General features: G+C 46.9%; 2 protein-coding genes across 3 annotated transcripts in view; one reads left to right on the top strand and one right to left on the bottom strand.

The window, feature by feature from the left end:
* CBY2 (chibby family member 2) overlaps positions 1–12621 on the top strand; it is a 132931-nt gene that overhangs the window by 32328 nt on the left and 87982 nt on the right. The gene's annotated exons all lie outside the window — the stretch shown is intronic.
* Positions 1–12621, bottom strand: part of ERICH6B (glutamate rich 6B) — a 45701-nt gene that overhangs the window by 18143 nt on the left and 14937 nt on the right. Inside the window, exons 3-7 of the mRNA XM_087435744.1 lie at positions 12063–12131; positions 11267–11383; positions 7476–7591; positions 3636–3772; positions 1259–1320 (exon numbers count right to left, since the gene is read on the bottom strand). Of these exons, the coding sequence (XP_087291870.1) occupies positions 1259–1320; positions 3636–3772; positions 7476–7591; positions 11267–11383; positions 12063–12131 (501 nt within the window). The remainder of the gene's footprint in view (positions 1–1258; positions 1321–3635; positions 3773–7475; positions 7592–11266; positions 11384–12062; positions 12132–12621) is intronic.

Genomic DNA, 12621 nt, shown 5'->3' on the forward strand with positions numbered 1-12621 from the left:
CTTGCTGAGATGCCAAGGAATGAAAGACACAGGTGTCTACAGCCCAGAGGGTACAGAAATATAAGCAGTAGACAGGTGTAGCATAAAGTGTGTTAGACATTTGTTGTTGTGTTTTTGGCTGTTAAGCATGAATCCCCCTCCTTGTTTTGGGTGGCCCCCACTGTGTGAGTCTTGGTGGGAGGCAGGGCCCTCCCACTACAGAAACAGAAGGTGGCGATTCCTTCTCCTCCCTGCACTAACTCCAATGAGGACATGAGGTCTAGGCTTAGAAGTCGCCCACTTTTTCTCCTTCAGGCACACTAGCTTTTTGTTGTTCATTGAATATGCCAAGGGCATGAAAACTAGGTTTGTCCTGAGAGGTCTTGGGCAGCTGCCCAAGGCTGGGTGATCTCAGGCAAGTCACTTAGCCTTTCTGAGCCTTAGTTTCTTTATCCTACTTCACCTGGTTATGAAGATTAATTTGAATCAGAGAGTGTATGTGAAACTACTTAGCCTACAGTGGTTTTTCCATAAGAGTTAGGTCAGGGACATAAATTGGTATTGGAGGACTGGAGCATTGTCTTGGGAGGGAATCTGAGGCTGTCCTGGCTCAACAAGAAAGAGTACCATGATTGATTAGCTATGTCTGCCATGTACCATGATTGATTAGCTATGTCTGCCATGGGTATTGTTGCCATTTCTACGTTAGCTGGATCTAGTAACCTGAGAGATATTCCATATGGTGGTTTTGAGTTTCTGAATTAAGTAGCCTGATAGTTTAGGCTCTTTGCTTAAGTTTTCCATGACTCGACCCACAAAACTGGCAACCTCCATGACTGGCAAATCTTAACAGCTGGACCTCAAATGCCTTCAGTGTCTGGTAAAGGGGCTATTTCTTTCCCAAACTTTGTGTTACTAATGACTTCTTGGAGCCCCTCAAATCTAGATTCGATGCCTTCCTGTGTGGTCCCATAGCATCCCCTTCCCACCATAGTGGTAACCATTCCATATGCAAATTCCCTACTTTCTTGTCTATCCTCCCCAGCCCCACCCACTCGCCCCACCACTATCAAAAGATCAGCCCACTGAGGTCCCAGATTGTGTCCATCTTGCTCGGAATTTTATCCCTGGCTGCTAGGACCTTACTAGCCCAGCACGTGCTCAAGTGAGGGAACAAGCATTTCTGCCTCCTTTATGGCATACAGCAGAAGGTGAGAGGCAGCAAAACCCACACAGGAGTGCCAGTCACTGGGATGGAAAATGGGCAAGGGATCCTTACATTCACGTTTCTTCAGAATCCAGGAGATTGTTTCTCTGTATTTTTCAAAATTTTTCTTCAACCTAAAAGAAATGTGAATTATCTTTAAAAGCTGGGACTAAATTCATGTTTACATGTCACACGACACAGTGTAGGTGGAAAGTTGGGCTGATGGCTCTGCTTTGGGACCCAGCTTTTCTTCCAGTCAGTGCTCAGGAATAAAGAGACCGCACGTGGTATCGACTCAGCGCTTCCCTCCTTACCTCTAACTGCCCTTCAACCTGGGCACCTGGGCTGACCCCCAAACCTTTCAAAATGAATTCAGTGAGGGTCATCTTGGGAGCTGTGACAGGGCTGGGAGGTTCAAATGCAAGGCTGGTTCTATGAGTTAAGCTGGTGCAGCGTGATTTTTCTATGGCTTGTATCCCAGTGAAGGTACATTTGGAAATAGCTTGGAGAAACAGCATGTCTGTGAACTGGACAGAGCCACTTGAAACCACTTCAAATTTAGGAGGAAAATGTCAAATAATCTCACTCAAAATGACTTACCGTGAAAGCTACACTAAAGCACAGCTTTTCAGAATAATCAAGACCTTAACCCCCTCTCATGTCAATATACACAGCAAGTCATCCTGGCATTTCAATAGCTTGGACTGTTTTACTTCTGAATAAGGGTGGACTCCAGGGGCAGCTGTGTTTCCTGGTTCTCAGATCACAGCCCCTTTGAAAGAGAAGGCGTGAGAAGGAGTGAGCTTCCCAGGCCTAACTGGGTCTGAGAAGAGGGCTTTTGACATGACAAATTTTAAGTTCTCAGTTCAGATTCCTTGAAGGAATATAAAAATTTAACCCCGGGAAACACCAGGAAGCAAATACCCTTTGCTGGAAAGGGTGGAACTGTTTTACCTGGCAGAGAGCAGAGGTTTACTATTTATACTTTAGAGGCAGTAGTGGAACTTGAGAATGAGCTCTTCACCGCCCGTTTGTACCCAGCATTATTTGTTTGACTTGTAAGCGCTTTGAATGGAATTGAAGTAGTTACCTAGCTTACCATCACCTCTGAAGGAATAAGGACCGAGGAGTGGGTGGGGTGAGGGCTGTCCCGCAGGCTGAGAGCAGGATGTCAAATGTATGCGAGAGTTAAACTCCAGTGAGGGGACCCAGCCGGAGGCACCAAGGCCCTTTTGGGAAGGTTCCTCCCTTGGCTCTTTGCCCACCTTTGCAACCTGGTGGAATCCTTACCAGCTAGCTCCTCAATGGCAGAGACTCTGGTACACACTACTGTATAGACCAGCACCCAGTAGATCAGCACACAGTAGGTGCTCAGGAAGTATTTGCTGAGTGCAATCAGGTTAGAATGAGCCTCCGTCATTGGCTTAAATGGGAAGGAATGGGGAGAAATATCACATACGAGGCAGGATAACTTACCAGGATGTTATTCGGCGTTTGTTTCTGAAGCTGTATAAGCTTGATGTTCTTTGTGTTTTGCTCTATGTATTTTGCCTTCCCCTTTTCTAGAGAAGCCTTGGGGGTCTCTAGCCCCAGGACTCTACTGAACCCAAAGCAGAAGTTGCTGGCAGTCAATCTTGCTTCCTGATCTTTGTGAAAGCCTCAATTTGCAAAGGAGGTTATGCAGGGCACCCCGACCCCCACAGCCTGTTCCTTGGTGCCACTGCTGGAGAGTCTGCAATAGACCCATGGGAGGCCTGAACATGCACCTTTCTTGCCAAGGTTTCTGACAGCTGGATAAATGAAAATCTGGGCTTCCACACACCATGGGCTGGATGTACAAATGGGGTTCTGGAACATTTTGTGACCTAGGGCCATGCCAACTAGAAAGACTTGGTGCCAGCAACAGTCTGCAATAACTTTATCATTCCCTGCTCCAAATAGGGGCTCTGGCCTGACTCCCAGATCAGTGAAGCTCATGGCTTTTCCCCATCTAGGGAGAATGGAAAAGCATTAGCTAGTCTAGGACAAAGCTAGGGAATTTCTTAGGCAGGTGCCCAGGATCTTGATCCCCCATTGTCCCTTCTCTTCAAACACCCAGGGGTCTGAGCCTTGCTCTCCAGACTCTTGTACAAGTTCATGGTCCCTTCAAGAGTTTTCGTGTCCTGGATTTCCAACCTCTGTCACTGCCTGCCTTTGATCCTATCCTGCACCTCCCATGCTTGTAGATTTCCTTCTCTTGAGTTTTGACAGCCAGATCATTCTGTCCACCTGGCCCCTGCTCTTACCCTTGTCCTGTGCCTGGGTTGTTACTGCTCTTTGCCTCAGGGGACCTGCCTGGCCCTGGCCTTGCTCTTTTCTCTGGTGGCCCAATTTACACTTTCCCTGCTGCTTCCTCTGGCCTACCTGAACCCGCCGACCCACCAATAGCTCCATCTCTCCAGTTACTTACAGAATTCCCAGTTTCCTTCTGGTTTCACTCTCCAGATGGCCAGTCAGGGGAATGTCAATATCCTCTTCCAGTTCATTGCGAGCAGCCATTTCATTGATCACGGCCCTAAACACTGCCCGATAGGAGCTGTTCAAAAGCTACAAAAGGACAACAGAATGAAATATCCAGAAAATGGGAATTAACAATTTACTAATTAATCACTTTTCTGACTCCCAAAGGTGCCAGGTGAGATTTCAACATGTTATTTGAAAAACACAAACTGTGGGAATAATAGGGTGGCTAGCAAGATTTGTTTTAAAGAATATTTCCATTACTCTCTCCTCACTCCCCAATTCCCTCAAGGATTTTTTCTTTTTTAACAGCAGCATACCAAGGAATCTTTTGAGAGCATAAAATTACCTTCTTTTTCCAAATGTGGAGATGACTAGAGAACATAAAAATACTTCTGTGCTTTAAGAGCATAACAGGCTTTCTGAGTTCCAGGAATGGCCAAGCTCCCAGTGGCTGCTGACTCATTCATTGTGAAGGATGACAGTCTTCAGAAAGCAGTGTAGCACCTAGCACGTTTTGTAGTAGAAAATTCTGTGTTTCAAGGTTCTTCCAAAGTAATGACAGTGCAAGCTACCTTTTTATTTTGTAAATTCCATCATTCCATCCCAAGTCCATGATGGTAACTAGGACTGACCCTAGGTGGGTCCTCACAAGAATTTCTTTTTTGGATCCTTTTTGATGGAAGGTGAAGTCTGGCTTGCTGTTGAGGAAAGCCATGGATCTGTCATGTTGCCCTGCTCACTTACAGGTTGAGGTTGTTATTGTGGTTGTTCAACATCTGATAATGTACAGTATGCCACTAACTTATTAGTCTCCTATGGTAAGTGGAAGACCAACATATCCGAAGTTGCATGTGACCTGGGACAGATACTAGAATGTAGCTTGTGGTTGGCTGGTTTTTCTAGGTTGGGGGGAAAGCTGAGGTGCCTCAGGTCTGGCTTACTCCTCTTCCCCTTGCAGCGTTAAACTAATTGAACAAGGTGGCCGTTAGACTGAGGAGGCTCTAATGCTGTGGTGACGTACGTAAGCAAACCAAAATCAAAGCACGTAAATGACTCAAGGTTACGAAATGGAAACCTAAGGACAACCAGTCACAAGCAGCAAACTGGGCTTTAGCTCTGGCCAATCAATCGTTTCCTTGCTTTGCTTCTGCCTTTTCTCTGTAAAAGTCTCTCCCCAGCACTCTTCACTACTTCCTCTTTGGTGATGCCTGATTTGAATCTATACATGCTCAAGTAAACTCTTAAAAATTTTAATATGCCTCAATTTATCTTTTAACACTGGAATCAGTGCTTTAGGGCAGTTTGAGGTTAAGGCCCATGGTGACAATATTCCTGCCTCTAAATTCCTCATTGTTGACAATCCCTCCCTTGGGATGGAGTGACTTCCTATTTGCCAAGGCCAGTGATCTCTCACCATCCCCTTTGGATTCTATGTTTTGTTCACCAGAAAATATGGTGCCCACTGTGGTCCACCAGAAAAAAGACCCACTGGGTGGGCCCAGTTGAAGTTCTCGTCCCATCTAGGCTGTGCCACTCCACTTGATTTAGTCAGCACATATAACGTCTTATTTGGTTCGTCCCACTTGCCTCCCCAGCCTATAGAGTGCAACCATTCTCATCATCATAGTAGGTGCATTGGGCACCCCAGTGATGAGTTCTCCCATGCCCAGAGACTCCTCCTGGGGGAATCTGTGTTTCCTGCAACCAAAAGAGTTGGCACAGCAGGGTTTGTGTTGCATAGTGTGTCATAGAAATAAAACAAGCGTGTATAGTAAACTAAAAACAGCAAAGGAGTCGAATTGTCAGAATAACCACAGTACAGGTTGATGGCCCCCACCCGAATAGGAGGACTTCAGCTGCCTCTCACTCGTTTGTACCCCAGTGGTTTCTGGTATTCCCCCAAAAGGGGCCTTAAAAGTCTATACAAACAAGTCTTTCAGCTGCAGGTACCATGTGGCACTCACTTCATTCTTCCTGTCCTGCTCTGGCCCCATTTGTCACATCTGCCACCTACGATGTTGCCTGGAGAAGTACTGCTTCGCCGAGCTGCATAGCTGCCTATCACGAGAATGCCACTAACTGGGCCACGGAAGGTACCTCAGTTTCCTCCTAAGCTTCTCATCCTTGGGGGCAGATAGGTATAGACAGCAGGGGGAAAGTATCCCCCAACTCTGTGCCATACTTTGTCACCTGGTCAAAGCCCCTGAGATGGCAAGGCAAGGTGCTTGTGACCAGAGTTGGCCTGTGCGGCCCACCTGTCACACGGAACCCTCCCAATGTGCCGTGCTCATCTGGAGCTTTGCACAGAGACATGGGAGATGTCTCACCTCTGCCTGTGACTGCAGCTCCGCCCGATACAGCAAAACCTCAGCTGATTGGTGTGCTGAAGGTTTCCAAATAACGTGTGTTTCTAATTCAATCAATTCCTTTAGATTTCAACTCCAGCTGAAAAATCTTTCTAAAATGTCTGAATATACTTTCTTGTTTTAGTAAATCCAATGTGGTGAATCCAAGTTCAAGTAATCTTTTTTCTCCCTTTGATGTGGTATTTCAGTGTTTGAAAAGCAATTCTTATTAATAGAATGTATAGAAGCAAGCGTGGAAAGTAAGGAATTTAGGGCTAAATATAAACTGAGACCAGAAAATTCTCCAATTAAAAAATTTTTCTTAAAAACACTAAATACCTTGGGGTTTTTTTTGCCTTTTCTTTGGAAATTTTAGGAAAATGTATCTGCTTAATTTTGAGTTCCAGGGACACAAGATTTCACTCTTGTGATCGTAGTTAGTATCTACAATCCTGAGAAAATTTCTTAGCCTTATGCGAAAGGATGCATAATAATGCTTCCACCTGAATTGACATATATGGTAAGCCTTAGAAGTTTAGAGCCAAGAGGCTGTACCAGCAGGCAAAAAATTCATGCAGTAAGGACAAAACAACATACTGTAGACGTCAGCCTTGTTCAAACCATTCTGACTTCCCATCTCATCTCTGGTTATTGGGTATCACTGGGGAAAGGATGTCCGTTGAATCTCGGGGCTAGTTCTGTGCCCTCTGAAGGGTGGTGGTCGCAGCCTACAGATTTGGGGGAGGTGCCCCACTGCTGTTTGTTGCGGTGTTTGCCTGCACTGCGGAGGTTGTTGTCTAGAGCTTCTGTCTTGCTAGGCTGCCCCATTCCTGGTTCTCTGGTGAGAGACAGCAGGCTTTCCTTGGGGCTTTTGTTGTCCGTGCTGGTTGGGGTTTCCGGGTTGCTATCTTTTCTAGCAGCCGGTCGGGGATATATGAAGCAAAAAGAAAACTCAGGAAACTCACCGCCATGTCAGTCCTCAGTCCCAGGGTCCCTAGCTGGTCTGTCTTCTTCTCTCTGCCTTTCAGAAGCTTCTTATGTTTGTTCTATATATAATGTCTAGGGTAGCTGTAGTTAGTGGGAAAAGGATATCTAGTCCATCTTTCCAGGATCTAACTTCATTTTTACATAGGATTTCTACAAAGAATGATTTGCCTTGATATCTAGATAACTTTCATGTTGTGTTTTTGGCTTTGCTGCCTTCAAAAGCAGCCCATATTACCAGCAGGACACTCCCAAAGTAGGGCCTTAGAGCTGCATTTGGCTTTTCTCTGACCCTCTTTGATTTAATGTGTGTCATTTAAACTTAGGTCTGTTCTAAGAAAGCTCACTTAGGCTATGCTAACAACGGGGTGAAGCTGTGACTCCCGGGGCTCAATGGGCAGTGCCCGGCTGGCCTCGAGCCACCCTGCTCCGTTTGCTCCAACATCTATCCAACTTACATTGTCACTGAAGTTCTCGATTTCCAGCCTGTCTGTGTGCTCATTTAATATACTGTCCCAAAAGCTCTCTTTAGAAACAAACTCCACGGCTTTCAATTTTGGAAGGTTCAGCAAAAGGAAAGACAGTTGGAAAAAGAACAAAACAACAAACAAACAAAAACAAAAAAAAGGAAATAGATTTATGACATTCATCCTTGTTCTTTTAAATAAACACACAACATCATCAATAAGACTTAAAATAAATTCATCAAATTACCTAAAATTCAACTTGAGGATATTAATAAAATAGGAATAGAAGGGTCAGTTTCAGTGGCTGACTTAAGAAAGTGAGTTGTGTGCTCCTGGTGGCTGGTGAAGGTTCATCTGACAAGGTGACATTTGAATGAGTCCTGAATGAAACAAGGGAGTGAGCAGGCAGATAGCTGGGGAAGAGCATTCCTGGCAGGGGGCTAGGAAGTGCAAAGGCCCGGTGGTGAGAGTGGGTGGGAGTGTGATTGACATATTTGACAAACTACAAGAGCTCTGCACAGTATGCCTGGAGAGCAGCAGAGCGTGAAGGAGGGCAGCAGCAAGGGACATGGGGCCGGGCCAGCTCACGGAGGACCTTGTAGGCTGTGGGGAGGATTTTAGATTTTATTCTGAAAGATTTATTCTGAATGTGATTTTTCTCTTGGAAATCCCGAGAAATATTCCTGTCTCCCACCAGTTTTGTCAAAAATTGCCAATTTCCAGAATTGCATATGGTTCATAATTGCTAATTAAAGCGTAAGAGATGAATCCCCAAGCCAGTGAGCTAAAAAACAGTCCACCAGAGATAGTGAATGCCTTTGTTCTCAAGGTCAGCCACAGCCTGGTGACTCTCTGGGCCAGGAGAGGAGCTTAAAGCCTCCCGCATCGACAGGGTGCAAACTGAATTGAGGAATTGATAATTACAGCCTGGTCCTCATTTCCCTGATCCTGGGAATGTGTGGATCCTGAGGTGAGAGCTAGGAGGAAGGGCTCTTACAGATAATTGGGCCCCCAGGGAAATTATGGTGGCCTGTTGACACAGCCTCTGGATGACACCCGCCCCTTCAAGCTGGGCCATCCAGAGAGCCCTGAAAATGCCCCAGGTTCGGGTAGGGCTGACTTTTTCTGTCCGATTTTGTGCTCTATTATTATGCCTTGGGGGGCGGAGAAGGGACATTCTCTGTGGTCTCCGCACACGTTAATTTTGCACTTCTTCCCAATTTTGGTTCAGTAATAAAAATGCCGACTCGGGCCGGCCCCGTGGCTTGGCGGTTAAGTGCGCGCGCTCTGATGCTGGCGGCCCGGGTTCGGATCCCGGGCACGCCCCGAGGCACCACTTCTCCGTCCAACGCGAGGCCGAGTCCCACGTACAGCAACTGGAAGGATGTGAACCTATGGCATACAACTATCTACTGGGGCTTTGGGGGGAAAAAAATGAATAAATAAAATCTTTAAAAAAAAAAAAAAAAAATGCCGACTCCTTTGGGCTCCTGGTGGGATGGAGGCCTCCACTCAGCTGCGTCTGCCTGTACAGACCAGGCCCAGGGGCCTTTCCGCCTGCAGAAATCTGCCACCTGCGGTGGACCCCGTGCTGCACGAGTCCCCCCAGCAGTTCCCACAGGCACACGCCATCCCCCCTGGGGTCCTCACAACCGGCAAAGGCAAGAAGCCCTTTCAGCTGGATTCCAAAAACACTGTGTGCCCCCGAACTGTGTGCCATGGACACGGCCTAGAGCATTTCTGAAGAGCCATTTAGGAAAACCCAGCAGAATTCGTGGGAATCAAGCAAGCACCCAGGAAGCTCATTTCGGTTGTCACCGGAGAGGAGACATGAGGGAACTGGTAGAACAGGGGTCTGGAGAGACGGAGTGGCAGAGCCTCATGTAAGGTTCTGTGAGTATGTGCCTGCCCTGCGTTGACAGTGAGAGTCTGGCTCTGGCCCTGATAGCTTAGCAAATCCCCATCATTTGTGATTGCCATATTTTAATAGGCTTTATTGAATAATACGCAGTTAATTTGCGGGGAAAAAAAGCAGGTGTTTATCAAGGGGAGAAGGTGGCTTAGCAGTCCTGAGTACTGAACTTCAGTGTTCAGAAGCGTTGGATTCCACGTGATGACTAACCTTATTAACATCCGCGGGCACTGTCTACATGTCAAGACAAACACAGTAAATATGCAGTAACGCAGCCATAACTGGGGCTGAATGAGAAGGAAAACCCTGATTCCTAATTAACTTTCCCATTGGAGATTTCTGTCAACCTCTACCTTTGTTCTAATGAGATCGTTATCTTCCCTGAAGTTGCTCTTTGGGAGGCTGCGGGGGGTGGGGTGGGGGTGGGGGTGGGGAGGGGGTGGGGTATTGGGGGGGAGGGTAAGGCCAGGTTCCTGAGTGGTGGCCCTGTCATCCAGGACCTGGGCCACTCCCAGCATGTCACTCAGCCCCTTTGCATCTAGTCCCCTCTTCTGTGTAATGGGAACCATAGGACACATGTCTCAGCGGAGTGTGCTAACGGGTAAAAGCCTGGCATACAGGATTCCCTAAAGTGGAGCGTGTCTTCTCCGGAATTGATCAAGAACAAATCTTAATTCTTCCCCATTCAATCAATGCCTCTCCTCTAAGGGTTTTTCTTGAGACCACAGTTCCTGAATCTGGGATAGAGGTTTTCAGGGCAGATCCCCATGTTAGAGGTGAGGTCAGGGAGGGGAGGAGCAGGAAGCGACTAGTCCGGGGGCCAGCTCTGAGAAAGGAGCAACCCAGCTCTGCTGACAAACAAGCACACAGATGAAACTCAGTCCTCTCTTCACCCCCTTGACCCTTCATGTAGTGAACTCCTTGTTATCCCTGACAGGTGGATCAAGGGATGGTCTGGTCTGGTGGTTGGTATGGGCACAAATCTATAAGCTGTTCTAAAACCTTGCTACTCAAAGTGTGGTCCATGGGTCAGCAGCAGCAGCCACTGCTGGGAGCTTGTTGGAAATGCAGGACCTCAGACCTACTGAATCAGAATTTGCATTTTAACAAGATCTCCAGGTGATCGCTCTGTCCATTAAAGTTTGAGCAGCACCGCTCTAACCCCTCCTTGAAATGGAATAAGATGAAGCAAATTCTATTGATCAGTACCTTTCTGGGGGCGGTGGAGTGGCAGATGGGATGCATAGTCTAGGGTTTGAAAGAGTTTGTTCGGTAAGCTCCCTGTGTGTGTAAGCCCTGATTCTCCTCCAGCCCCCACCATGCTGAAAGACAACAGATCATAGTCCCTAAATTGTTTTCTAATAGGATGGGTCTGGTTAACTGCAGGGCTTTTGTTTTGTGGAGTGATGTATGCAAGTTGAGATTCTGCCATTCCATCAGGATTCTCCCTTGTCCTTTCACCTCACAGGATTCAACTAACCCGTCCTTAATAACAATTAATAAGCCTTGATGGCCACCATTTGTAGGGGCTCCAGTTTATACCCTACCAAAGTGCCGTCAGATGAGTCCATCTGGAGGGGCCCATGCATCCCAGTCAAGCCCTACTGCCCAGACCACAGGGAACCCAGCGACTGACTGGACCCTCTTAATGTGGGAGTCCCTATAGCAGAGCTTGAGTAGAGAGATGGACTTCTGGTCCTGTTGCAGGTCATTCTGTCTCACTCCAGAGATCTTCTCTCTGTTTCTTATTCTACCCCCCACCCCTTCAGGAAAGGACACAGAAGCACATCCAGGTTTGGGGGCTGCTTGCCCAGCATGTCCCGAGGTCCTCTCTAGGACTTAGTGCAAGCTGGATGAGCAAGGGACCCACCCACTGGGACCACCATCCCCAGCGCAGGATACTCTGCAGGGAGCAGGCATCTTTGGATATAAGATGTGGGACTCTCACCATTTTCTTCCTCTTGTGGCCCTTCAGGGATAATGTGCCCTGAAGAAGAAGAGGAACAATTATTAACAGAGTGTGGTGTGAGGAACTAGTCCGGACCTTTTGATCCCCAAGAGAATCAATTTAAAGATCACCTCCAAAATCGCTGGGGAGACCAGGGTGGAGATCACATGTTGTGGGATAAGAGGCTTCCATGATCTCTAGCAGCTTGAGGCCTGTAGTTTATGCTCAACAAATATCGATCCCCTTCCCTTTGTTCATATTTCATCTTGCCCACTACAGTTTCAGTTCTAAGAGGGCATGTGGGTTTTGTCCATCTTTATATCCTGCCCAGTACACAGTAGGTGTACGAAAAATGTCAGTAGGTGTATAGTCAATGTCATGGAGTGAACTGAGTATGATAGCCCATTATCTTCCCTCCAAACACCAGTAGTAAATATTGTTCCCCCCCTTCCAGAATTCATTTTTAATTCAAATTTGAAAGCACTTTCCCCTTTGGCTCAGTTTCTTACCTGAGCCTTGAGCCTTAACATCAAGCTCTAGAAATAATGCCTTGGCCACAAGCCTTAACTAAGGATGCCCTAGTCTAAAATGGTCAAAAGAGGCCTCTCTTTGGCCAGAGGCATGTTAATTCTCTGCTTCTTACCTTCTCATGGATGGATTTGTAACTTTTCTACAAGTCATTTAAAGTCATCATAAGATTATAAAATTAAAATGATACCTTCCGAATCAGACTTGAGCATCGTTGTTGAGCTTTCTTGCTCTTTTTTCAATCTCGATTTTAAAGATGCTGTTAAAAGACAGAAGAGGATGGCCATTAACAATTTTAACCTCACTCTTTCCAGTGGGTTTGTATTGGACATGTAGGGTCTGAGGTTCTTTCTTGGCAGCCAAAGCTGATTAACAGAGGGGAAGAAATGGGTCTGAGGCAGTGCTGGCAGATACTGGATGCTCCCTCTGCCCCTCCTCCTCTTCTTTAGCTCTGCTAACTTACTCTAGGACTGCAATAAACCAGTGGTCAGGAAATGTAGCCCCTTGTGGCCTTCTTCTCTGGTCACCATGGGACCAGTTTGGGTTCCCAGGATAGATAGGATGGCTGGGGTTGGAGGGGGACTTTAGAGACATTCCGCCTTCTGAAGGAGGAGTAGTTGTAGGAACCATAAAGTCAAGTGGCTCCACAGCCATGTAGACACGTTATGGGGTATGCCTGTCACTGAAGGAAGTGGGTGTCTCTGGTGTTCTGTTGCCGTGAGCTCCCCAAGAGGTGCATTATGGGGGCT

Source organism: Ceratotherium simum, chromosome 10, assembly GCF_057802395.1.
Source record: "Ceratotherium simum simum isolate JZ-2026a chromosome 10, ASM5780239v1, whole genome shotgun sequence".
Lineage (NCBI taxonomy): Eukaryota > Metazoa > Chordata > Mammalia > Perissodactyla > Rhinocerotidae > Ceratotherium > Ceratotherium simum.